Here is a 25,878-nt window from a genome sequence, read left to right as displayed (position 1 = left end):
CCACTGCGTCCATAAAAGTTCAATTTATTAAAATACCACATTATTATTAGTCCAGCATGGGGAATGCTGTCAGGCAAAAAAAAGGGCCAGAATTGCGCTTTTTGTTCACCCTGTTTCTAAAACAAATTGATTAAAAAGTTGTATGAACCCCAAATGGTGCCAATAAAAACTATAGGTTAGCTTGCAAAAACTGAGCCCTCACACAGTGCTATCAATGAAAAAAGTTTTGGGGGCTAAAAGATGGCAACAGAAGGCAAATACTTTTTAAAGGAAGTTTAGTTTTTTAGTAGAAGTCCAACATAGAAAAAAAACTATAGAAATTTGACTTCGATGTAACCATAGTGACCAAAGAAAGATAACAAGTTGCTTTTATCGCACTGAAAATGCCATAAAAAACGACTTACCCCCTCCCCCCAAAAAAGTGCAATTGGATTTTCTTTTCATTTTAACCCACTTACAGATTTTTTGGAAGTCGGGAGGAAAAAAGTAAAAAGAAAAAAAAAAAGCTGCGATAGGAGGTTTTTGAGGAAGTTATCCAGGGTTAAAATATATACTTTTTCCAAACACAGCACCACCTTTGTCCATGGGGTGGTATGTGGTATTGCAGCTCAGCTTCATTGAAGTGAATAGGAGCTGAGCTGCATTTCCAGACACATCCCACGGACAAGGGTGGCGCTGTATTTGGAAGAAAGCAGCCATGTTTTTCTAACCCCGGACATCCCCTTTAAGACTAAGGAAGCTGGGTGACTCATCTTTTTGCTTATACTGATCAAGCATTCTTTCCCTGATTGTACGACTTGTATTTGTACAGATATTGATGAGTGCGCGCTGAAGAATCAGACTGTCTGTTCTCAGATCTGCATCAACACTGTGGGAAGCTACAAGTGCGAGTGTCATGAAGGTTACTTCTTGGAAGAGGATGGTAAAACCTGCACCAAGGGAAATCAAGGTAAGACTGCAGAAAGGAAAGTGCTGAAAAATCAAAACCAGAAAACCCTGAAAAGTGCAGAAACCAACAGGATAAATGATCCGCAGAGTTCTTGTAATATACTTGACAAGCCTGTGGTGCTTGGCTCCTTAACCCCTTGGTGACTGTACTGCAAATGTTCGTAGAGTCAATATGAAGCATGTTCGGGAGCTGAGCCCGCACCATCTGTAACTGCAGGCTGAAGTCTCATTAAAACCAATAGGGGTCAGAGCAGCAGCTTCCACTCCGTACTAACAGCGGGCGCCTGTTCATCTGATCGGCCGTGATCCTGAGCGGCGAACCCCACTTGATCAACTATTGATACCTATCCTGAGGATAGATCATAAATAGTATTCTCCCAATAAACACCTTTAAGCAGCTGACATCTGCTTATAGCAGCTGGGATCAGAGGTTTCTCAGACACCGGCCATTTAAAGGGGTTGTCCGATTACAATTACATTTTCTGATTGGCTGCCCGCAGTCAACTGACTTTTGCTGTCAACAGAGCCTAGGGAAATCACAGTGCTGCAGCGCTGGATCGCTGGGGCTGAGGAGGTTAAGTAGCCATTATTTGTTTACACCCATAAGGCTCTAATTTTAAAAAGATTTTTGGAACTGGACAACCCCTTCAACCCCTCAGATGCCATGGTCAATGACAACTACAGCATCAGAGTGACAGATAGATGGAGGGGCTTCCTCTATCATCCAATCACTTGCTTCCTCCTAGGGTGCTAAGAAGTTGACATGGCAGCCAAGGGTCAAGCGAAGGCCTTATGCGCTACCATTATATTACACACCATCTATGGCAGGGTGTAATAGGATAATGCTGGAAGCACAATGCACTGCAATACATAAGTATATTATAAGCAATCAAATGTTCAAGCATTCTAGTGAGACTAAAAAAAGTAAGTTAAAAAAAGTTTAATAAAGTTATTAAACACATTTTTCCTGCTCTGGACATCCTGATCCTTTTTTTTCTACCTCGGACTATCGGTCTAAGAAAAAAAATTGCTTGCATAAATTAACCCATTCAACCTGTGTGTTGGGCTGATTCCTAGCCATCCTATGCCGCGTACAACTCACAGGCCAACCCTGGTTTGGGCTTTCTTAGAAAACACTAAAGAGAAAGACTTAATCAACTGCTCTCCAGTTTTGAAAAGTTGTGAGAAAAGTGGGCAGGGCTTACTGAGAGGGCATTGCCAACAACTTTCTGATAAATGTATAAATCCCAAAGACAGAAAAAGTTTATAAAATCTTCACTCGCAATAAATTCCAATAAGTCCTCAATAAATTCCATATGATGCACTTTATTATTATGCATTAAAGCGTTCCTCCAGGCCTGGAGAAACAAGGATGGCCGCACTGCTTCTCTGACCACCTCATGCACACTGTGTATTGATATGCATCATTAGTCTAAGACACTACGTACTGTTCTGACTGGTCAGTGCTGTCGACACAACACTGGCCAATCAAAGTAGCATGTAGTGTCTAAAGGGTTGTCTAGTTGTAAACTACTGATGGTCTATGCCATTAACAGTAGATCAGCGGGAGTCAGCCGCTTGATATCCCCACTGATCAGCTGTTATCTTGGGCATTGCATTCCTGCATTGAGCTGATTCCAACCGGCAGCAGGCGGCTCCGTTCCCACTGCAGTGGCCACCCTTGCTTCCCATTGAAGTTAAAGGAGATGTCCCGCGCCGAAACGGGTTTTTTTTTTTTTAAACCCCCCCCCCCCGTTCGGCGCGAGACAACCCCGATGCAGGGGTTAAAAAAACCACCCGCACAGCGCTTACCTGAATCCCGGCGGTCCGGTGACTTCAATACTTACCGCTGAAGATGGCCGCCGGGATCTTCTACCTTCGTGGACCGCAGCTCTTCTGTGCGGTCCACTGCCGATTCCAGCCTCCTGATTGGCTGGAATCGGCACGTGACGGGGCGGAGCTACACGGAGCCGCTCTCTGGCACGAGCGGCTCCATAGAAGACTGCTGAAGACCCGGACTGCGCAAGCGCGGCTAATTTGGCCATCGGAGGCCAAAAATTAGTCGGCACCATGGAGACGAGGACGCTAGCAACGGAGCAGGTAAGTAAAAAACTTTTTATAACTTCTGTATGGCTCATAATTAATGCACAATGTATATTACAAAGTGCATTATTATGGCCATGCAGAAGTGTATAGACCCACTTGCTGCCTCGGGACATCTCCTTTAATGAGTTAATGGTCTGTAATACCATGTCTGGCCACTATAGTGGGGACTGAGCTGTCTGCTTCTGGCAGAAATCAGCTCAGTGCAGCAACACATTGGCATTGTGAACAGATCATCAGTGGGGATCTCGGGCAGTGGAACCGCATGGATCTACTATTGATGGTCTATCCTGCAGATAGGTCAAGAGTAGTTTACAATTGGACAACCCCTTTAAATTAATGAACAGTGTGCACCAGGTAGTCAGAGAAGCAGTGTAGCCATGTAGCTATGTAGAACAAAATGTGGCCAATCAGAGGGAAACACACAGTGTACATTAGGTATCTAGAAAATCGCAGTGGGCATCTTGGATCCTGAATAGGGGAATCAGAGGAACACTGGAAGAGAAGAACAAAAGCAAATTATACACCTGCCGCTCTGGTCCCATTACAAAATGTCTTGAAGGGTTGCTTCAAAGGGACAGTCCTAGCAAAAGACGATATCCTATGTTTGATAGGGGATAATTATCTGATCCCTGAAACCAACCTTGATCATGAGAACGGTGGTCTCGAAGGTCTCCAAATAAATGGAGAGGTGGTCATGCATGTTTTGTTATCTCCTGCTCTCCAACTGAAATGAATGGAGCCGTAATGTGCTTGCATGACCACTGCTCTACTCATTTGGGGACCATCAGAACCTCCGTCCTTGTGTTTCCAGCTGTTGGACCCCCACCGATCAGAAAGCTATCCCTAATCTGCAGCCCCCCCTCTCCTATTAGTCTTATATCAGGGTAGTATTGCTCATTAGTATCGCATTAGTCCTAAAATCAGTCACGTTATGTTCTCTCAACAGAACAAGAGTTCAATTGTTTTTTTTATGGTCCACGAGAAAGAAAAAAAAACGTTCAGACCGTTATTATAATTTAGAAGGTTCGGCAAATGCGGCCAAGCAGCGCTAAATAAAAGCTGGAATAAAGTGCAATGAAAGATAGTGCATCTCCCCTGACAATACGCAGAGCGGGGGTCACCTATCTGCTCCGTTCTGCAGGTCAGGTCTGGAACATTTCGAATTTCACATCTCTTCAGAAAAAGCAATGTTAATCTCATTTACTTTGTCTGGAATTGCTTTAGCAATGGAGATGAATATCTGCCCAAGTATTTAATGGCTCGTGTTTTTTAGCGTAGATCAATCGCCGCTTTCTCCGCTGCTCTCAGAGTTTTCGAGAAAATGTTTTATGCTTTTCATATTCTTTTAATTTATTACCTGCAATACAGAGAAGTGGGTCAAACCAATAATAATTATTGTTACAAATTTAAATTGCAAACACATTGGCACTCCGCAGCCAGGACCATCGGAATTACAACATCCATCACGTAAATAAGTTCAAGGCTAATATCTGTTATATAAGCTGTATTTGCTGATGGGGGCACGTCTTTGTAACTATGGTTGAGAGAAGATGCATCCTACGGGCATAGCAATGAGGAGAGCACCACCAGGTGGCGACTGGCAGTACTGCACCTAATGCGGATGTCATAATCAAGACTCTATGGTGCGGAAAACAAGAAGAAAAACTTTAACCAACTATTTTTCATTTTCAAGATCAGCCTTACCAATAATGACTCTATGTGAGGGTAATGTAATGCCACCAGACGTTCACCACATAATACCACCATACTTTTAGTGGAAAATACCCTGAACAAAGATTAATATTACCCCCATACAGTGACCAAATAGTGATAGGTGATAGTTCTACACAGATGCACTGCAGACCATATATTTAATTACCACACCATTATGACCAGTGACCAAAAGTGAGATCCCCTCTGATTGGAGTCACTTTATCTTCTCTATCTGGCCTAGACCACTATGATGACTTTTCTTGGCCACAACTTGTTTCTGCTGAATCTCACATACAAATGTCTTTGATTCGTCACTTTTCTAGCATTCTACCTAAATTTTCCACATCTCTACACTATCTTTCCCTTGATTATGCCCCAGAGAGTAATCATGCTACCTGTGGTGCTCCACACAGTAATAGGCCCCTCACATTAAGGGACACTTTTAGTGCCCCACACAGTAGGAGTGTCCATGTTCTCTTTTATGCCCCCAACTTGTTAAAAATTCTCCCTTCATGCACTCCCTCAGTAATAATGCCACCTTTCATACCCACACTCAGTAATAATGCCCTACTATGTTCCCACTCAGTAAAAATGGCCCCTTTTATGCCCTGACTCTAATAATGACCCTTTATGCCACCACTCAATAAAAATGCCCCTATTCATTAAAGGGGTTGTCTCGCGGCAGCAAGTGGGGTTATACACTTCTGTATGGCCATATTAATGCACTTTGTAATATACATCGTGCATTAAATATGAGCCATACAGAAGTTATTCACTTACCTGCTCCGTTGCTAGCGTCCCCGTCGCCATGGTTCCGTCTAATTTCGGTGTCCGCTCGGCAGCATCGGCATTTTGGCTCCGCCCCCTTGTACGCATCATCGCGTAGCTCCGCCCCATGATGTGTGCCGGTTCCAGCCTCCTGATTGGCTGGAATCGGCACGTGACGGGGCGGAGCTACGCGATGATGCGTACAAGGGGGCGGAGCCAAAATGCCGATGCTGCCGAGCGGAGCCGAAGGGAGAAGAAGGGAGAAGACGGATCTGCGCAAGCGCGTCTAAAAAGGCAAGAAGACACCGAAATTAGACGGAACCATGGCGACGGGGACGCTAGCAACGGAGCAGGTAAGTGAATAACTTCTGTATGGCTCATATTTAATGCACGATGTATATTACAAAGTGCATTAATATGGCCATACAGAAGTGTATGACCCCACTTGATTTCGCGAGACCACCCCTTTAATTATGCCACATTTTGCATCTTCTGTAGACTCCACACTGAGCCATTTCTAGTGCCCGCACACAGTAAAAGTGCTCCGTTTTATGCCACCACTCAGTGATAATACCCTATTTTTGTCCTTACTTAGTAAAAATGCCCCCACTCACTAATAATGCCTACTTTTATGGTCACTCTTAGCAATAGTGCCACTTTTATACCTCTACTTTGTAATAATGCCCCTTTTTATGCTGCAAAATAATAAAACAGACTATATTAAGCTCTATTGCTCCAACAACCGCCCAGAGCCACATCCCTCTAGTCCCTTCTTGCTTCCCGACAGCCCATCATGTGCTAAGCATGTAACCGTTGCAACCAATTCCTGGCCTCAGCCATTCCAACTCTGACTGAAGCCAGGGATTGGATGCAGCTGTCAATGACTGAGACAGCATGGGATTGGCTGTGGGTGGCAAGCCGGAATCAGAGGGATGGTAATTAGAGATGAGCGAACGTACTCGTCCGAGCTTGATACTCGTTCGAGTATTAGCGTGTTCGAGATGCTCGTTACTCGTAACGAGTACCACGCGATGTTCGAGTTACTTTCACTTTCCTCTCTGAGACGTTAACGCGCTTTTCTGGCCAATTGAAAGACAGGGAAGGCATTACAACTTCCCCCTGCGACGTTCAAGCCCTATACCACCCCCCTGCAGTGAGTGGCTGGCGAGATCAGGTGTCACCCGAGTATAAAAATCGGCCCCTCCCGCGGCTCGCCTCAGATGCGTTGTGAGATAGCTGTGGGACAGTGGTATCGTGTTGGAGCTGCTGTAGGGAGAGTGTTAGGAGTTAGTGTAGGCTTCAAGAACCCCAACGGTCCTTCTTAGGGCCACATCTAACCGTGTGCAGTAGTGTGGAGGCTGCTTTTAGCAGTGTTGCACATTTTTTTTTTTTGGTTATATCGGCCGTGCAGAGCATTGCGTCCTGCAGTAATACTCCAGGGACAGAATTGTGGAGGCAGGGCCAGAAGACATATATTATAGATAGAATATACGCAGTGGTCCTTTTGAAAAAAATATTTGAAAAAAATCTATTTGGCCTGCCTGTCACTCTGCTCAGTGTTCTGGGTCCGTGTCTGCTGGGGGTAGTATTTCTCCAAATAAATACGCAGCCAGCTAAGTGTTACAGCAGGCTTGCGCCAAATTATTTCCTGGCTCTGAAATCACCGGTCTGTTGCAGTTAATAACAGTGCAACACTGCAGTTCCGTGACACACACATCAGGGACAGAATTGTGTAGGCAGGGCCAGAAGACATATATTATAGATTGAATATACGCAGTGGTCCTTTTGAAAAAAATATTTGAAAAAAATCTATTTGGCCTGCCTGTCACTCTGCTCAGTGTTCTGGGTCTGTGTCTGCTGGGGGTAGTATTTCTCCAAATAAATACGCAGCCAGTTAAGTGTTACAGCAGGCTTGCGCCAAATTATTTCCTGGGGTTCCGTAAACGAAGTGAGCCTCCAACCACAGGCCAATAAGCGGCACATTTAATTACAGCGTTGTGTTTCTGCATTCCTGGTAATACAGCATGCTGAGGGGTAGGGGTAGGCCTAGAGGACGTGGGCGCGGCCGAGGACGCGGAGGCCCTAGTCCGGGTGTGGGCACAGGCCGAGCTCCTGATCCAGGTGTATCGCAGCCGGCTGCTGCGGGATTAGGAGAGAGGCACGTTTCTGGCGTCCCCACATTCATAGCACATTTAATGGGTCCACGCGGTAGACCTTTATTAGAAAATGAGCAGTGTGAGCAGGTCCTGTCGTGGATGGCAGAAAGTGCTTCCAGCAACCTATCGTCCACCCAGAGTTCTGCGCCGTCCACTGCTGCAACTCAGAATCCTCTGGCTGCTGCTCCTCCTTCCTCCCAGCCTCCTCACTCCATGAAAATGAGACATTCTGAGGAGCGGGCAGACTCCCAGGAACTGTTCTCGGGCCCCTGCTCAGATTGGGCAGCAGTGGTTCCTCTCCCACCAGAGGAGTTTATCGTGACTGATGCCCAACCATTGCAAAGTTCCCGGGGTCCGGGGGATGAGGCTGGGGACTTCCGGCAACTGTCTCAAGACCTTTCAGTGAGTGAGGAGGCCGATGACGATGAGACACAGTTGTCTATCAGTGAGGTAGTAGTAAGGGCATTAAGTCCGAGGGAGGAGCGCACCGAGGATTCTGAGGAAGAGCAGCAGGACAATGAGGTGACTGACCCCACCTGGTTTGCTACGCCTAGTGAGGACAGGTATTCAGAGGGGGAGGCAAGGGCAGCAGCAGGGCAGGTTGCAAGAGGCAGTGCGGTGGCCAGGGGTAGAGGCAGGGCCAGACCGAATAATCCACCAACTGTTTCCCAAAGCGCCCCCTCGCGCCATGCCACCCTGCAGAGGCCGAGGTGCTCAAAGGTCTGGCAGTTTTTCACTGAGAGTGCAGACGACCGACGAACAGTGGTGTGCAACCTTTGTCGCGCCAAGATCAGCCGGGGAGCCACCACCACCAGCCTCACCACCACCAGCATGCGCAGGCATATGATGGCCAAGCACCCCACAAGGTGGGACGAAGGCCGTTCACCGCCTCCGGTTTGCACCGCTGCCTCTCCCCCTGTGCCCCAACCTGCCACTGAGATCCAAGCCCGCTCTGAGGACACAGGCACTACCGTCTCCTGGCCTGCACCCACACCCTCATCTCCGCTGTCCTTGGCCCCATCCACCAATGTCTCTCAGCGCAGCGTCCAGCCGTCGCTAGCGCAAGTGTTTGAGCGCAAGCGCAAGTACGCCGCCACGCACCTGCACGCTCAAGCGTTAAACGTGCACGTAGCCAAATTTATCAGCCTGGAGATGCTGCCGTATAGGGTTGTGGAAACGGAGGCTTTCAAAGGTATGATGGCGGCGGCGGCCTCGCGCTACTCAGTTCCCAGTCGCCACTACTTTTCCCGATGTGCCGTCCCAGCCCTGCACGACCACGTCTCCCGCAACATTGTACGCGCCCTCACCAACGCGGTTACTGCCAAGGTCCACTTAACAACGGACACGTGGACAAGCACAGGCGGGCAGGGCCACTATATCTCCCTGACGGCACATTGGGTGAATTTAGTGGAGGCTGGGACAGAGTCAGAGCCTGGGACCGCTCACGTCCTACCCACCCCCAGAATTGCGGGCCACAGCTCGGTGGTGGTATCTGCGGCGGTGTATGCTTCCTCCACTAAAGCACCCTCCTCCTCCTCCTCCTCCTCCTCCAACGCAACCTCTGTCTCGCAATCAAGATGTGTCAGCAGCAGCAGCACGTCGCCAGCAGTCGGTGTCGCGCGGCGTGGCAGCACAGCGGTGGGCAAGAGTCAGCAGGCCGTGCTGAAACTACTCAGCTTAGGAGATAAGAGGCACACGGCCCACGAACTGCTGCGGGGTCTGACAGAGCAGACCGACCGCTGGCTTGCGCCGCTGAGCCTCCAACCGGGCATGGTCGTGTGTGACAACGGCCGTAATCTGGTGGAGGCTCTGCAGCTCGGCAGCCTCACGCACGTGCCATGCCTGGCCCACGTCTTTAATTTGGTGGTTCAGCGCTTTCTGAAAAACTACCCACGCTTGTCAGACCTGCTCGGAAAGGTGCGCCGGCTCTGCGCACATTTCCGCAAGTCCCACACGGACGCTGCCACCCTGCGCACCCTGCAACATCGGTTTAATCTGCCAGTGCACCGACTGCTGTGCGACGTGCCCACACGGTGGAACTCTACGCTCCACATGTTGGCCAGGCTCTATGAGCAGCGTAGAGCTATAGTGGAATACCAACTCCAACATGGGCGGCGCAGAAGAATGGGCCTGGTTGGCAGACATCTGCCAGGTCCTTGGAAAGTTTGAGGAGTCTACCCAGGTGGTGAGCGGCGATGCTGCAATCATTAGCGTCACCATTCCTCTGCTATGCCTCTTGAGAAGTTCCCTGCAAAGCATAAAGGCAGACGCTTTGCACTCGGAAACAGAGCCGGGGGAAGACAGTATGTCGCTGGATAGTCAGAGCACCCTCCTGTCTATATCTCAGCGCGGTGAGGAGGAGGAGGAAGATGAGGAGGAAGGGGAAGAGACAGCTTGGCCCACTGGTGAGGGTACACATGCTGCTGGCCTGTCATCCTTTCAGCGTGTATGGCCTGAGGAGGAGGAGGAGGATCCTGAAAGTGATCTTCCTAGTGAGGACAGCCATGTGTTGCGTACAGGTACCCTGGCACACATGGCTGACTTCATGTTGGGATGCCTTTCTCGTGACCCTCGTGTTACACGCATTCTGGCCACTACGGATTACTGGGTGTACACAATGCTCGACCCACGGTATAAGGAGAACCTTTCCACTCTCATACCCGAAGAGGAAAGGGGTTCGAGAGTGTTGCTATACCACAGGACCCTGGCGGACAAACTGATGGTAAAATTCCCATACGACAGCGCTAGTGGCAGAAGGCGCAGTTCCGAGGGCCAGGTAGCAGGGGAGGCGCGGAGATCAGGCAGCATGTACAGCACAGGCAGGGCAACACTCTTTAAGGCCCTTGACTGCTTTATGGCTCCCCAGCAAGACTGTGTCACCGCTCCCCAGTCACGGCTGAGTCGGCGGGAGCACTGTAAAAGGATGGTGAGGGAGTACGTAGCCGATCGCACGACCGTCCTCCGTGACGCCTCTGCCCCCTACAACTACTGGGTGTCGAAGCTGGACACGTGGCCTGAACTCGCGCTGTATGCCCTGGAGGTGCTTGCTTGTCCTGCGGCTAGCGTCTTGTCAGAGAGGGTGTTTAGTGCGGCTGGGGGAATCATCACAGATAAGCGTAGCCGCTTGTCAACCGACAGTGCCGACAGGCTAACACTCATCAAGATGAACAAAGCCTGGATTTCCCCAGACTTCTCTTCTCCACCAGTGGACAGCAGCGATACCTAAGCAATACGTAGGCTGCACCCGCGGATGGAAGCATCGTTCTGTATTCCCATCAAAAACGGGGACCTTTTCGCTTCATCAATCTGTGTCTAATATTCCTCCTCCTCCTCCTGTTCCTCCTCCTGAAACCTCACATAATCACGCCGAACGGGCAATTTTTCTTAGGGCCACAAGGCTCAGTCATATAATTTTTGTAAACAATTTTTATACGTTTCAATGCTCATTAAAGCGTTGAAACTTTCACCTCAACCAATTTTTATTTTAACTGGGCTGCCTCCTGGCCTAGTTACCAATTAAGCCACATTAACCAAAGCGATTAATGGGTTTCACCTGCCCTCTTGGTTGGGCATGGGCAATTTTTCAGAGGTACATTAGTACTGTTGATACAGCAATTTTTGTGGGCCCTCGCCTACAGTGTAATCAAATTAATTTTTAGCCCACCTGCATTACAGCTGACGTTACATCAGCTGTGTTGGGCAATGCAATGGGATATATTTATGTACCGCCGGTGGCTTCCTGGCACCCACCCATGCTGTGGGTCCACAGGGAGTTGTAAATGCATCTGTTTCCACTTCTAAAGAACCCCAGTCTGACTGGGGCATGCAGTGTGGGCCGAAGCCCACCTGCATTAAACATGACAATACTACCTCAGCTGTGATGGGCAATGCAATGGGATATTTTTATGTACCGCCGGTGGGTTCCAGGGAGCCACCCATGCTGTGGGTGCGCACGGAATTCCCATTGCGGAGTTGTACCTGCCTGTGACTATATATAAAAAACCGCGGTCTGACTGGGGCATGCAGACACCTTGACAGAATGAATAGTGTGTGGCACATAGGTTCCCCATTGCTATGCCCACGTGTGCAGCTCCAGATGGAGGTGGCACAGGATTGGATTTCTCATTGCTTCTGTACAGCATTATGGGCTATCGCCCCGCCACTTTTAAAGAGGGTCGCTGCCTACCGTGCCAACCCTCCGCAGTGTGTGCCTGCTTTTCCTGTGGCAGACGCACTTATAAATAGACATGAGGGTGGCGTGGCATGAGGGCAGCTGAAGGCTGGGCAGGGACAGTTTGGTGTGCGCTGTGGACACTGGGTCGTGTGGGGGGGGGGGATTTGGCAGCATGTAACCCAGGAGAAGTGGCAGCGGAGTGTCATGCAGGCAGTGATTGTGCTTTGCTGGAGGTAGTGTGGTGCTTAGCTAAGGTATGCCATGCTAATGAGGGCTTTTCAGAAGTAAAAGTTGTTGGGGGGGGGGGGCACTCTTGCTGCTATTGTGGCTTAATAGTGGGACCTGTGAACTTGAGATGCAGCCCAACATGTAGCCCCTCGCCTGCCCTATCCGTTGCTGTGTCGTTCCCATCACTTTCTTGAATTGCCCAGATTTTCACAAACGAAAACCTTAGCGAGCATCGGCGATATACAAAAATGCTCGGGTCGCCCATTGACTTCAATGGGGTTCGTTACTCGAAACGAACCCTCGAGCATCGCGAAAAATTCGTCTCGAGTAACGAGCACCCGAGCATTTTGGTGCTAACTCATCTCTAATTGTAATCGAAAAATGGGGGTGATTATAGATAGAGATGAGCGAGTATACGCGCTAAGGCTAACTACTCAAGCGAGTAGTGCCTTAGTCAAGTATATGCCCGCTCGCGTCTAAAGATTCAGGTGCCGGCGGGGAAGAGCGGGGAGGAACGGAGGGGAGATCCCTCCCTCTCCCCCCCCCCCCCCCGCTCCTCCCTGCTCACCGCCGCAACTCACCTGTCACCCGGGCCGCGAGAAGTTAGCCTTAGCGAGTATACTCGCTTATCTCTAATTATAGTCTGTCTTCATGATTTTATATTCTTCCACTATATACAAAAACCTAATTTGACCGCAGTCTTGGGGGGCACTAGCTGCCGGACAAGAAGCGACAGACTGGCCCCCCTTCAAACTCAGGCTCTGTAGTAGCTGCTTTGGCTGCTCTAGCAGTACCAATGCCCCTGTTTCCGTGATTTGCTAGTATCAGTGTTCTCCTCCACTGCAAAAAGTTAAATCCTCTAAAAACAAAGAGGAAAGTTTTCAATATCATTTCACCAAGTTCTTTATAATGCAAAGTGTATTCTAAAAACCAAATGTGCTATAAGGAGAGATCTGTCAGCACGGGCTGCTCGCACACTTAGAGGATGTAATCTGTTTATTCCAGTCTAACAAACACTACTTTACTTACAGGGGAATTTGAACAATCTAACAATGTGCTGAAACCAGGAATTTGCTCCGATACTTGCAAAGAATTTCACCAAATCAAGCAGACGGTCCTACAGCTGAAACAGAAGGTACATGATCAATGCCATACACCAATCACCCAGCGGAGGCGAGGGGATTGTATAAAATATGAAACACCTGAGCTCCATATTAACGGATTGTTCTCATCATGATATGTAGCAGGCAAAGAGTTGAATATAGTAAATATATTCTTGTACATAGGGGGCGTATTATAGTAGTTATATTCTTGTTCATAGGGGGCAGTATTATAGTACTTATATTCTTGTACATAGGGGCAGTATTATAGTAGTTATATTCTTGTACATAGTGGGCAGTATTATAGTTGTTATATTCTTGTACATAGGGGGCAGTATTATAGTAGTTATATTCTTGTACATAGGAGGCAGTATTATAGTAGTTATATTCTTGTACATAGGGGGCAGTATTATAGTAGTTATATTCTTGTACATAGGGGCAGTATTATAGTAGTTATATTCTTGTACATAGTGGGCAGTATTATAGTTGTTATATTCTTGTACATAGGGGGCAGTATTATAGTAGTTATATTCTTGTACATGGGGGGCAGTATTATAGTAGTTATATTGTTGTACATAGGGGGCAGTATTATAGTAGTTATATTCTTGTACATAGGGGGCAGTATTATAGTAGTTATATTCTTGTACATAGGGGCAGTATTATAGTAGCTATATTCTTGTACATAGGAGGCAGTATTATAGCAGTTAAATTCTTGTACATAGGGAGCAGTATTATAGTAGTTATATACTTGTACATAGGAGGCAGTATTATAGTAGTTATATTCTTGTACATAGGGGGCAGTATTATAGTAGTTATATTCTTGTACATAGGGGGTAGCATTATAGTAGTTATATTCCTGTACATAGGGGGCAGTATTATAGTAGTTATATTGTTGTACATAGGAGGCAGTATTATAGTAGTTATATTCTTGTACATAGGGGCAGTATTATAGTAGTTGTATACTTGTACATAGGGGGCAGTCTTATAATAGTTATCTTCTTGTACATAGGGAGCAGTATTATAGTAGTTATATTCTTATACATAGGGGGCAGTATTATAGTAGTTATATTCTTGCACATAGGGGGGTAGTATTATAGTAGTTATATTATTGTACACAGCAGGCAGTATTATAGTAGATACATTCTTATACATAGGGGGCAGTATTATAGTAGTTATATTCTTGTACATAGGAGACAGTATTATAGTAGTTATATTCTTGTACATAGAGGGCAGTATTATAGTAGTTATATTCTTGTACATAGGAGGTAGTATTATAGTAGTTATATTCTTGTACATAGGAGGCAGTATTATAGTAGTTATACTCTTGTACATAGGAGCAGTATTATAGCACTTATATTCTTCTACATAGGAGCAGTATTATAGCACTTATATTCTTGTACATAGGAGGTAGTATTATAGTAGTTATATTCTTGTACATAGGGGGCAGTATTATAGTAGTTATATTCTTGTACATAGGGGGTAGTATTATAGTAGTTATATTCTTGTACATAGAAGGCAGTATTATAGTAGTTATATTCTTGTACATAGGAGACAGTATTATAGTAGTTAAATTCTTGTACATAGCATCAGTATTATAGTAGTTATATTCTGGTACATAGGAGCAGTATTATAGTAGTTATATACTTGTACATAGGGGGCAGTATTATAATAGTTATCTTCTTGTACATAGGAGCAGTATTATAGTAGTTATATTCTTGTACATAGGAGCAGTATTATAGTAGTTATATTCTTGTACATAGGAGGCAGTATTATAGTAGTTATCTTCTTGTACATAGGGAGCAGTATTATAGTAGTTATATTCTTGTACATAGGGGGCAGTATTATAGTAGTTATATTCTTGTACATAGGGGGCAGTATTATAGTATTTATACTCTTGTACATAGGAGGCAGTATTATAGTAGTTATATTCTTGTACATAGGAGCAGTATTATAGTAGTTATATTCTTGTACATAGGAGGCAGTATTATAGTAGTTATATTCTTGTACATAGGGGCAGTATTATAGTAGTTATATTCTTGTACGTAGGGGGCAGTATTATAGTAGTTATATTCTTGTACATAGGAACAGTATTATAGTAGTTATATTCTTGAACATAGGGGGCAGTATTATAGCACTTATATTCTTGTACATAGGAGCAGTATTATAGCACTTATATTCTTGTACATAGGAGGCAGTATTATAGTAGTTATATTCTTGTACATAGGGAGTAGTATTATAGTAGTTATATTCTTGTACATAGATAGCAGTATTATAGTAGTTATATTCTTGTACATAGATAGCAGTATTGTAGTAGCTATATTCTTGTACATAGGAGGCAGTATTATAGTAGTTATATTCTTGTACATAGGAGGTAGTATTATAGCAGTTATATTCTTGTTCATAGGAGGCAGTATTATAGTAGTTATATTCTTGTACATAGGAGCAGTATTATAGTAGTTGAATTCTTGTACATAGGAGGCAGTATTATAGTAGTTATATTCTTGTACATAGAGGCAGTATTATAGTAGTTATATTCTTGTACATAGGGGGCAGTATTATAGTAGTTATATTCTTGTACATAGGGGGCAGTATTATAGTAGTTATATTCCTGTACATAGAGGCAGTATTATAGTAGTTATATTCTTGTACATAGGGGGCAGTATTATAGTAGTTATATTCTTGTACATAGGGGGCAGTATTATAGTAGTTATATTCTTGTACATAGCAGGCAGTATTATAGTAGTTATATTCTTGTACATAGGAGCTGTATTACAGTAATGGTGCAGGTTTTTTATAGAGCTACTATGCAGCCTTTCCAGAACACATGACCTATAGGAGGTCAGTCAAGCAAGCTGTTCCATCTAAGTAGTCCATGCAGAGAACTAATAGTGGTTAATTGACTTGTCAAGCCATCTCTGTAAATGGAATATTGTCAAAAAACTGTAAATATAATATAAGTAGCCACTAATATATGAAAAAGTTATAGGCAGTAAAACAAGCAAAACTATGTAAAATTGCTGGGTTTTGCCAGGTCCAAAAATACTTCTGTTTCTAGTAGGTTAACATATAACAAGAGCTTACTTTGTTTTGATGGCAACTACGTTAGAGCATTGTAGTGCTTGTTAAGGTTGTACGCAGTCATTACATGTCTGTGTGTTCACTGTGCATCAAAAAGTTGATTAGGTCTCAAAATACCACATCCTGAGAAACCCCACTAGCCGTTCTGTATTAACGTAACACATGTGGCATAGGTAATATAAAAGCAGTGGAATGTGAGCTTTAATACCAATCATACACACTATATGAACACAAACCACTGTTACTAGTCGTTGCATATTTGCAGTCATTAATATTGCCAAAGCTCTACTTCTGTACCCGCTGTCTGGCATCAAGTCTAAGCATACAATATGTTCACATGCTGTGAATTTGTCAGAAGTTTTCACAGTGAATTCTACACCAGAAATCTGTAAATTGTTATAATACAACACGTTCTCTATCGGTGGAAAAACATCAGTTTGAAATTTAGGGCATGTTCCAAATTTTCAGACCCATAGAGCGCCCATTATGGCGCGGAAAGGTCTTAGATTTGCACAATGGTTTTTACTTTTCGCAATGCCAAGGGTAAAATAGCTGACACATGTGATGCAAACATGCTGCATAGCAAACTCTGCAATTATCACATGCAAATTTTGCAATGGATGTGCTCTAGATTTTTAATGGTATCTGGAATGTCATAGCTTTTTATGGTAAGGCCACATGGAGCATTGGAGAACAATCACACTAAGATGCAGTTCAGAAACACTATATTTTCTCCTTAGGGAGAACACCTAGATGGTGAGTGAGGAGACTCAAAAGGCCGTTCATGCTTCACTGGGTAATATGCAAATATGTGAGATGGAATAATACCTCCATAGTGTCACCTATTGGAAGGCAGAATTTCTTCAAGCCAAAGTTAGACTCTTTATACAAGCCTTGTAACAATGACAGGGATTTTAGATCAAAGCCAGACTCCATGTACAGACAGCTGTTTCAGGGTATTTGCCCTTTATGTCTGGCTTTGCCAGCGAGAGGCCTGGGATGGGGGTAAGAAACGCTATATTTTCTCCTTAGGAAGAGCACCTAGGCGGTGAGTGAGAGGACTAAAAAGGCCATTCATGCTCCTCTGGGTAATATGCAAATAATTCCTGGTCATTGTTACAAGGCTTGTATAAAGATTGCTGCCTTCCAATAGGTGGCACTGTGGAGGTATTATTCCATCTCCCTTATTTGCAAGATACAGTTCGGCACAGTTTTCTAATTGACTGTTTTAAGTAGTTGCACGATTTTCTAAGAAAATCATCAGTTTCACCTAACGAACTGTGCAACTATTCACATTCATTGATAATGGTCAACCATTTCACATTCATTGATAATTGTCAACCATAGTGACAGCAAACTTTGAAAAGTTTGTTTCGGACGGTTTGCCAAAATTTGGTTTGGAGCAAATTAAACCAAACCGGAACTTCACCCTTAAAACTGATGTATAACACTGTCTAAGAGTCATAAGTTCTTCTTCTTCTTACTAAATGTATGCACAATATAAAAAAAATGGTTATTATGAAGAAGAAACCAATACAAAAACAGGTAAAACATACAAACTCCATGCAGATGTCGTTCTTGGCCAGCTTTGAACCCAGGACTCCGGCACTGTAAGGTAACAGTGCTAACCACTTGAGTCACATGATTCTTCTTTCTCTTCCTTCTTCTTGTTGAGGAGGAGGAAAACAAGGGGGAGTAATAATTATAGTTGGTTCAGCCGAGACAAACTACCCAAGGTTCGGGTTTGTGCCAAACTGAACTTTTAGTAAAGTTCAACCTGAAGCAGAGTTTAACTATTTTTGTTCACTCAACACTAATCATGTGGTGCAAAATTAAAGGTGTAGTACCAAATCTAAACTTATTCTCTATCCACAGGTGGTAGTCCAACCTCTGGGAGAACAGTACTGAAAACAGCGGTTCTGATGGTCTCTACATGCACTCTACTGCACCATTCATTGCAGTTACAGAGCCAGGGATTGTCAAGGGTTCCTACTCCATTCATGCAGGGACCATCAAGACCCCCTTTCTCAGGATTGGTAGGGGGTCCCAGTGGTTGGATCACCAATGATCAGGAAGGTAGCCTACGGATTTGGGATAATTTTAGATTAAGGTACAAGTCCTTTAACAACCTACGGCTTGTGAATACTTTATTTATTAGCAAGCCACACAGACCTGATTAGTGGGGTTCTTGGTCACATATCTGCCAAACCCAGCCGTGTGGCGACCACTGACTGACTGTACACTTAACGCCCTATTTTGTTTTCATCCCCACTTCCAAAAAATTATAACTTTTTTATGTTAGTAGTGACACGGCTATGTATGGGAAAACTTTTTAAAGTTTCAAAGTGGGGCAAAAAGAAAAAAAAATGCCATGGCGGTGTTTTTTGCTGTCAGTACTGACCACGCATCTAAATGGGTAAACGGCCAGGATCAGATTGAACTCCGATCCTGGCCATTGCTGCCAGGTGTCAGCAGTCAAAGACATGGCATTGCTCCATACACTGACATGTGACATTCTCTGTACACGTGCGTTGAATGTTGGCAAGGGGTTAAGGCTACCTTTGCAAGCTGCAGATGACTTGCTATAATTGCATGCAAATTACTGCTAATTCCCGGGCAACACCTGGACTTTTATTGTTTCAGTGGTTTGTGCCCACGTTGACTGCTAGGAATGATTATTAATAATTGATCAGTATTGTTATTCTTCTCTCCCCTCAGCTGGCATTGTTACCGAACAGTGTTTCCGAATCCAGCAAACAAATCACAGCTGATAAAGTGTTGGCCTCCTCCATGTACGTTCAGGGACCACCTGGGTTACCGGGAACGCAAGGACCTCCAGGTAAGACCATAAACACATTGAGCTCTTTATGTGTTTATTAGTAAATCCTAACCATCTGGGCATAACTGCACTGCACAGGAAATGAAAATACAGCTGGGGGCAAATCCCTCCGAATAAGGCAGCAGTATGAGCAGGTTTGCCTTACCACAGTAGTAAGCCCAGCCAAGACCTCTGCAGTGCGCCCCGTAACCATTGCTTTTATGAAGCAGGATCATTGGTGTTGGCCACAGTAGTCTTATAGATTGGGTTACGACTTGTAGCTATTAACATACATAAAAGACAGAAAGTTCCAGAACTGTAAAAGAAAGTTGATTTTGATATTGCAAATAACATAATACATTACAAAATAAAAACCTCTTGCAATGGGAATATAACCCATTGGTGCATCTTTAGGCCCCACACACTACCCATGAGTGCAAGCTTCTGAATTGCTCAATTGGCTTCTATTAACAACTAGTTCTTTTCAGCTTTAGGCTCCCTCTTGTGACCAAGTTTAATAGTGCAGCTTGTAAGAATTCTATAACCTATCTTGGATGCCACAGTGGCTGACAGTGACAGTGGGCTGGACTTTGCTCTGGAATTGCGATGAACTGCTGTAATCCATAAGAGGGGAGCAGGGCACTGCTCATCCCTCTGATAAGCATATGGACACTGCACATGAGCTGATTTTATGGGCAATGGGCACCCCCACCCTTCCCTTCTCCTGAGTCTCCCTATAACTGGCTCACTATCACCAGGCGTATTATAATGAAATCATTGTTGTCACTTAAAACAAAAAAATAATTTTTTTAAAGGATTACCGGGTCCAAAAGGAAGTGCTGGTCAGCCTGGCCTACCTGGGCCACCTGGTCCTCCAGGCCCGAGAGGATTCATGGGACCAATGGGACCTTCTCCAGAGATATCTCATATTAAACAAGGGAGGAGAGGACCTGTGGTTAGTGCATAATTATCTATTTATCTATCTATCTATTTCATATCTATCTATCTATATCACATATCTATCTATCTATATATCTATCTCATATCTATCTATCTATATCACATATCTATCTATCTATCTATCTATCTCTCATATCTATCTATCTATCTATCTATCTATCTATCTATCTATCTATCTATCTATCTATCTCATATCTATCTATTTGCCTATCTATCTATCTATCTATCTATCTCATATCTATCTATCTATCTATCTATCTATCTCATATCTATCTATCTATCTATCTATCTATCTATCTATCTATCTATCTATCTATCTAATATCTATCTATCTATCTATCTATCTATCTATCTATCTATCTATCTTATATCTTATATCTTACATCTATTTGTCTATCTATCTATCATTCCCATGTGGAATTATCTGATTCTAAAACAACCTGGTTATTTGCAGGGTCCACCCGGAGCAGCAGGGAAGGATGGATCAAAGGTACATATAACAGACCATTTTTCCCCCTTGTATTTCACATTTGCACTGTGCAGGTAATGCCTCGAATGAACAAATAACATTTGCCCCAAAATATATAGTAAATCTCCTGAAAATAAGTTGTCCCTTTTTTTCAAATCCTTAAAACTTTTGTTCAGCCCTTTTGGCGTTCTGTCACCTACATGCTGGATGACAACCACCATCATGTCATTACAACTCTCATGGGGGTTGTCACCTAGCTCTAGAATCCTCAATAGCAAATCCAGATACAGAGTCAGTGATACACATATCCCCTGTTCCCATGTTGCTACACAGAAGGCCAATCTCGCCATTTAGGACTTTTTGAGCTAAATTGGTGGTCCTTACCATCCAGAATCAAAAATGACAATAGACTCGACTCATTCAATCATTTAGTGTAAAAAGTTGTTTATATTTGGCTCCTGAACATCATGCTTTACATTTCTAGGGTGACCGAGGAGCTCCAGGACCAAGAGGACTACCGGTAAGTGGAGAGAAGTTTCTATGTTTTATCTGTAAATTCAAAAATTCAGTTCACCCGAAAGTTTAAAAAGTTAGGTTATGCTGCAGTTTTTAGCTGCTAGCCCCAAAACACCCAAGTCCTGGCACGCCTGGGCTCTATAGGGTCAGATGAGAGCCAGTCTGTCTTTATGCAGCAGTTACAGGCACAATCTGGTTAGGTTTTACACCTCCTCTTTTACCCCTTGGGGTCTATTCATGCCTTACCCATGGCGTGGGACAAAATAGACTGTGCATGAGATAAAGAATAAGATGCCATGTAATCTAGGCTCATAACAAGCAGATTGCCATTGTACATAGCATCAAGGAGGTGCCCAGGTATGGTATGACTCATGGGGGGTGCACTGAGCACTCTGGCCATAATGAAACATTTCTTCAACAGTTTTTGTTTATATAATCAGCTTTTAAGGGTTTTTTTTGGACTTTTAATATTGATGACTTATCCTGAGGATAGGTCATCAATAGTTGAACGGCAGAGGTCCGCTGCTCAGGATCCCTAAATGTCAATGCAGACAGTGCTGGCAGCAGGTAGCGCTGTCCATATTGCAGCGGTCCAGGTTGGTACTGCAGTCACAACTCCCAGTGAATTCCAGCATTGTCCACAATGACAGCCTGGAAATCAGCTGATCGGTGGGGATCTCGAGCAACAGGCTGATATATACTGTTTTGATGACTTATCCTGAGTAAAAGTCTCGGACGACCCATTTAATGTGTTTGGACCTATATTGTATATGGATGCAGTAATGCTGAGTTTGTCATTTGGTACAATGCAGTTCTCAATACAAATTTAGTTCTGCTGCTTTTGGTAATGATGTAAAAATATAACCCCTGGCTCCAAAAAAGTTTTCTAGTAAAAAGACTTGGTTGTAGCTAAAGGGGTAGTCTGGGGAGAAAAAAATATATTGAAAGCTGCTCACTGCTGTATAAAAACATTAAAAAAATCATACTCACCTGAACCCCCGGAGCCATTGCAATGAAGTCCCATTATTAGACTATATGACCACTGGGGCCAATTACCATTTGATCCTGAGTTACAAAAATCTAGTAATTGGCTGCAGTGATCACCTTGTGAGATGGTCGAGGGGTGTAGGCTGAAGTGTTCTCTTAACCTCCAGAAGAAACTGACTGGCCTATGGGGCATTTCTGGGCACCTCTGGGAGCAAGAGGCCTACCCCAGTCATAGTTATGGTACCCTGGTCCTCATATGTAGCTGCAAGTATCAGCAAATTCTCTTTCCAAGATTCTGGCCACACTGGGACAGTACTGGGCCTTGTATGAGAAAAAGCCTGGGGTGTAGCAGTATACCAGAGCCTCCTTGGGTGTTTAGTAAATGGACTGCAGTTGGATATTGCTGATGCTGAAGAACTTTAACCCATTGCAATCCAATTTTTAGATTCAGGGTTTCCTAGGGGGCTCTCTCTTTCTGCCGTTATACATTGGCGCCATCTGCTGGCTAGAGCCAGTACTGCGCTTTGGGACATGCTGGAGAGGCCCCCCGACAACAGAGGGGCCAGTAATATGCAGTAAGAATACCCTGCCGGACGTTTTCCGACATCGAAGCTGTACAGCATTCAAGCAGAATGTCTTCAGGCATCAGACAGTGGATTGAAAAGGGTTAATAACAAGTTGAACTGAAGAAACAAGCAAAAAGTTGGCCATACTTGAGCCATATACTTGAATAACTTTCCCGCGAACTGGGTATATAGTATAACAGTTTCAGCAGTCGTGTTCCCATATACTAAATACTAGCAGGATAATGCACCAGGCGAATAAACAATTCTCACAAGTCTTTAGCAACGCACAGTTGGCCATCGGTTTTGTAACCCAGGTTGTGCTTTTCTTGCACAAGGAATCCTTCTACAAAAACAGCCAAAGTAGGAGTTGTTGACCCTCAAAGGTGGCTGAATCTGATCTCCATTCAGATGCAACTCTCCTATTTCTTAATACTCCTGCACAGTTGCCCGTAGGGCAAAAAGGCTCATGCGGTCCTACCAAACTGTGCCCGCTCTGCTCACTTCTCGGTGTCCAGTCCATGGTTGCCAGAATCAGCCATTCCTTGAGTCTTTCCTCACTCCGTTGAAGGCTCAAGAATCCGGTATGTGCATAACATTCAGGAACAATAAAAAACCCAAGAACATAGCTCCAAGCTCCAACAGGCTCCCCCTCCTTACGACATGACCCTGTAACAGGGCATCATTGCTGAAAGCCAAAGAAGAGTTTAGCGGGGCAATGTTAGAATGGCAGCTGCAGGGGATCAAGTGAACATTTGAATAACCTTGTTTATGTTTTTATATGGTGCTGAGCAGATTTCAGTTTTTTCCTCCCAAATTACGCCTTAAACCCTTTCCAATCCACTGTCTGACCTCTGAAGACATTATGATTTAAGGCTGTACAGCTCTGATGTTGGAAGACGTCCGTTGGGGTTCTCTTGCTGTATATTGCCAGCCTCTCTGCTGTCGGAGCCTATCCAACGTGTCACCTCATGCAGTATGGCTTTAGCCAGCATATAGCGCAGTTGTATAATGGCAGAAAAAGAGTAAGCCCCATAGGAAAACCAGGATACAAATTGGATTGGAAAGGGTTAATGAACTGGTATTCCCCATGGACAAATTTTCATACTGCCCTCCCAAAGTACTCAAGAGAGATATAAAGATAATTGGACAGCAATAGTGAAGGTATAATACCTATAATGCACCTAGTGGTTACAAGTGACACTGCATTCTTTATATTTTATGACATTTTTTTCTTTACTGTACTTATTTAAAGGGGTTACCCAAGATTAGAAAAACAGGTATTTTCCAAGGAATGGTGCCACCCTCGTTTGTGGTCTCTCTGGTGCTGCAGTTTACAACTGAATGGGGCTGAGTTGTAATAAGTTTCTATATTTACAAATAAGACAACTTTACAAACAGTTTTAATAGAAATAAACTCATCGTTCTGTGTATGCAGCTCCAATGCAGACTTATGATTTCTTTTTAATCAATGTAAAATCTGTTGCATCCTCAGGGCCCCCCAGGTTCCTTTGACTTTTTGTTACTGATGATGGCCGACATCCGAAATGACATTGCAGAACTACAGGACAAAGTTTTTGGCCGCCGAACACATTCCTCCGCTGAAGAGTTTCCATTACCTCAAGAGTTTTCCAACCATCATGACTCAGTGGACTTTGGTTCTGGAGAGGACTATAAACAGAGAACTGTGTCAAAGAACCTAAGAACAGACAAAACAAACCATCATTAACCTACAACAGGCTGCGGGGGAGGGGAAATAATTTTATATGTTTTCAATTGTATAAAACGATGCACTGATAATGGAAAGAGTATCTATTTTTGTTTCTTTTTGAATTTATTGTTATTAATATTATTTGAATTAATATTTGGCTTCTCGTTTGTACAGTAGCTTTAAGAGTCCTATTTCGAGGAAGTCAACTGGAGATCTAACTTGCTGCATTCTCAGAGGAAATAAATTCACTGCTTAGAGATAATATTAGAACTTTTTTGAACATTTTTGAAAATTTTTCAAAGCCCCATTGGAGTGGTTGCCCTGCTCCAAATAGGAATTTGTTACAACACTAATAGATCAAAAACCTTTTTTACCGCAGTTAATAGCTTTTTTTCACTAATTACTACTTTAAATGGGTTGTGCCAAGATGCACAACCTCTTTTAGAATGCAAGGCCTGAGGTGATCAATGAATGATCCTAAGTCTGATCTTGGCATCCCTGGCAAACAACTGATTTTGCTGGGGGAAGCCATGGCCAACCTGACATTTCTCTTCAGGAAAAAGGCAGTATTACAGGTCAACTTAAAGGGGTTTTCCAGTGAAATACTATTGATGACCTGTCATCAGGATAGGTCATCAATAGTAGATCAGCTGGGGTCTGTTACTCGGGAAGCCTCCATGATGACCACTATATAGTGGACGGCACTTGTGAAATCAATGGGAGCCATGCCTGCCGTTACAAGCGCCGGCCACTACATGGGAGGTCGGCGCGAAGGCTTCTGCTCCAAATACACAGAGGTTAGAGTGGAAGCCTCAGGGTCAAACTCCTTATAGTGACCGGTGCTTGTAACTGCAGGCACAGCTCCCATTGATTTCAATGAGAGCCGTGCCTACAGTTTCATGCACAGGCCACTACACAAAGGTTGGCGTGGAGGCTTCTGCTCCGACGTTTGCGTTTTTGCAGCGCTGACAGCATGCGCCCTCTCAGCTGATTGGTTGGGGTCCTAAGGGATGGACTCCAGCCGATCAGCTATTGATGACCTATCCTGATGATAGGTCATCAATAGTATTTCACTGGAAAACCTCTTTAAGATCTACTAGAAAGGGAGCTACTATTACTGAGCAGCTCTGCATTCTGGGTCATAGAAGGAGATCCTAAGCAGGGGATAGGGCATATAACAGATCATTATTGGTCATATCATGAACCATGAACCATGTCTTTGTACCGTGGGATGTGGATGCAGTAGCAGGAGTTGACTTACTTCCACTCTCTCAGTCCTGCCCTTATTGCAAGATGAAGCATAAATCACACCCTGACATGATTCTACATACCCCCAAAATACTCGCTGCCACCACTGATCGTTTTAATGTAAGGCAGGTCAGCTGCCTACATTTTAGTAATGTTATGGGATATGTTATGTACTCCAGCAGTAAAAATCACACTCTTATTGAGGTCTAGAAGTTTTTCAGAGAGGGACAAGGACCGAACTTAATAAAGTTTAAGACTTTGTTACAAAAAAATAGTAATGCTTATGAAAGTACAGAAAAATAAAAAAGGAACATCCAGACAAAGCAAGACAGGTT

The 25,878-nt window shown here is 44.2% G+C and overlaps 1 protein-coding gene across 1 annotated transcript in view; it reads left to right on the top strand.

Moving 5' to 3' along the window:
- Nucleotides 1-25,132, top strand: part of CCBE1 (collagen and calcium binding EGF domains 1) — a 314,798-nt gene extending 289,666 nt beyond the window's left edge. The window contains exons 5-11 of the mRNA XM_066602551.1: nucleotides 812-949; nucleotides 13,125-13,228; nucleotides 18,990-19,110; nucleotides 19,905-20,044; nucleotides 20,504-20,539; nucleotides 21,003-21,038; nucleotides 24,080-25,132. Coding sequence (XP_066458648.1) covers nucleotides 812-949; nucleotides 13,125-13,228; nucleotides 18,990-19,110; nucleotides 19,905-20,044; nucleotides 20,504-20,539; nucleotides 21,003-21,038; nucleotides 24,080-24,313 — 809 coding nt within the window. The 3' untranslated portion in view covers nucleotides 24,314-25,132. The remainder of the gene's footprint in view (nucleotides 1-811; nucleotides 950-13,124; nucleotides 13,229-18,989; nucleotides 19,111-19,904; nucleotides 20,045-20,503; nucleotides 20,540-21,002; nucleotides 21,039-24,079) is intronic.
- Nucleotides 25,133-25,878: the final 746 nt, after the last annotated feature.

The sequence above is a fragment of the Eleutherodactylus coqui genome, chromosome 5 (genome assembly GCF_035609145.1).
Source record: "Eleutherodactylus coqui strain aEleCoq1 chromosome 5, aEleCoq1.hap1, whole genome shotgun sequence".
Taxonomy (NCBI): Eukaryota; Metazoa; Chordata; class Amphibia; order Anura; family Eleutherodactylidae; genus Eleutherodactylus; species Eleutherodactylus coqui.
The sequence above is the reverse complement of the archived record's forward strand: the minus strand, read 5'-3'. Positions and strand labels throughout refer to the sequence as shown.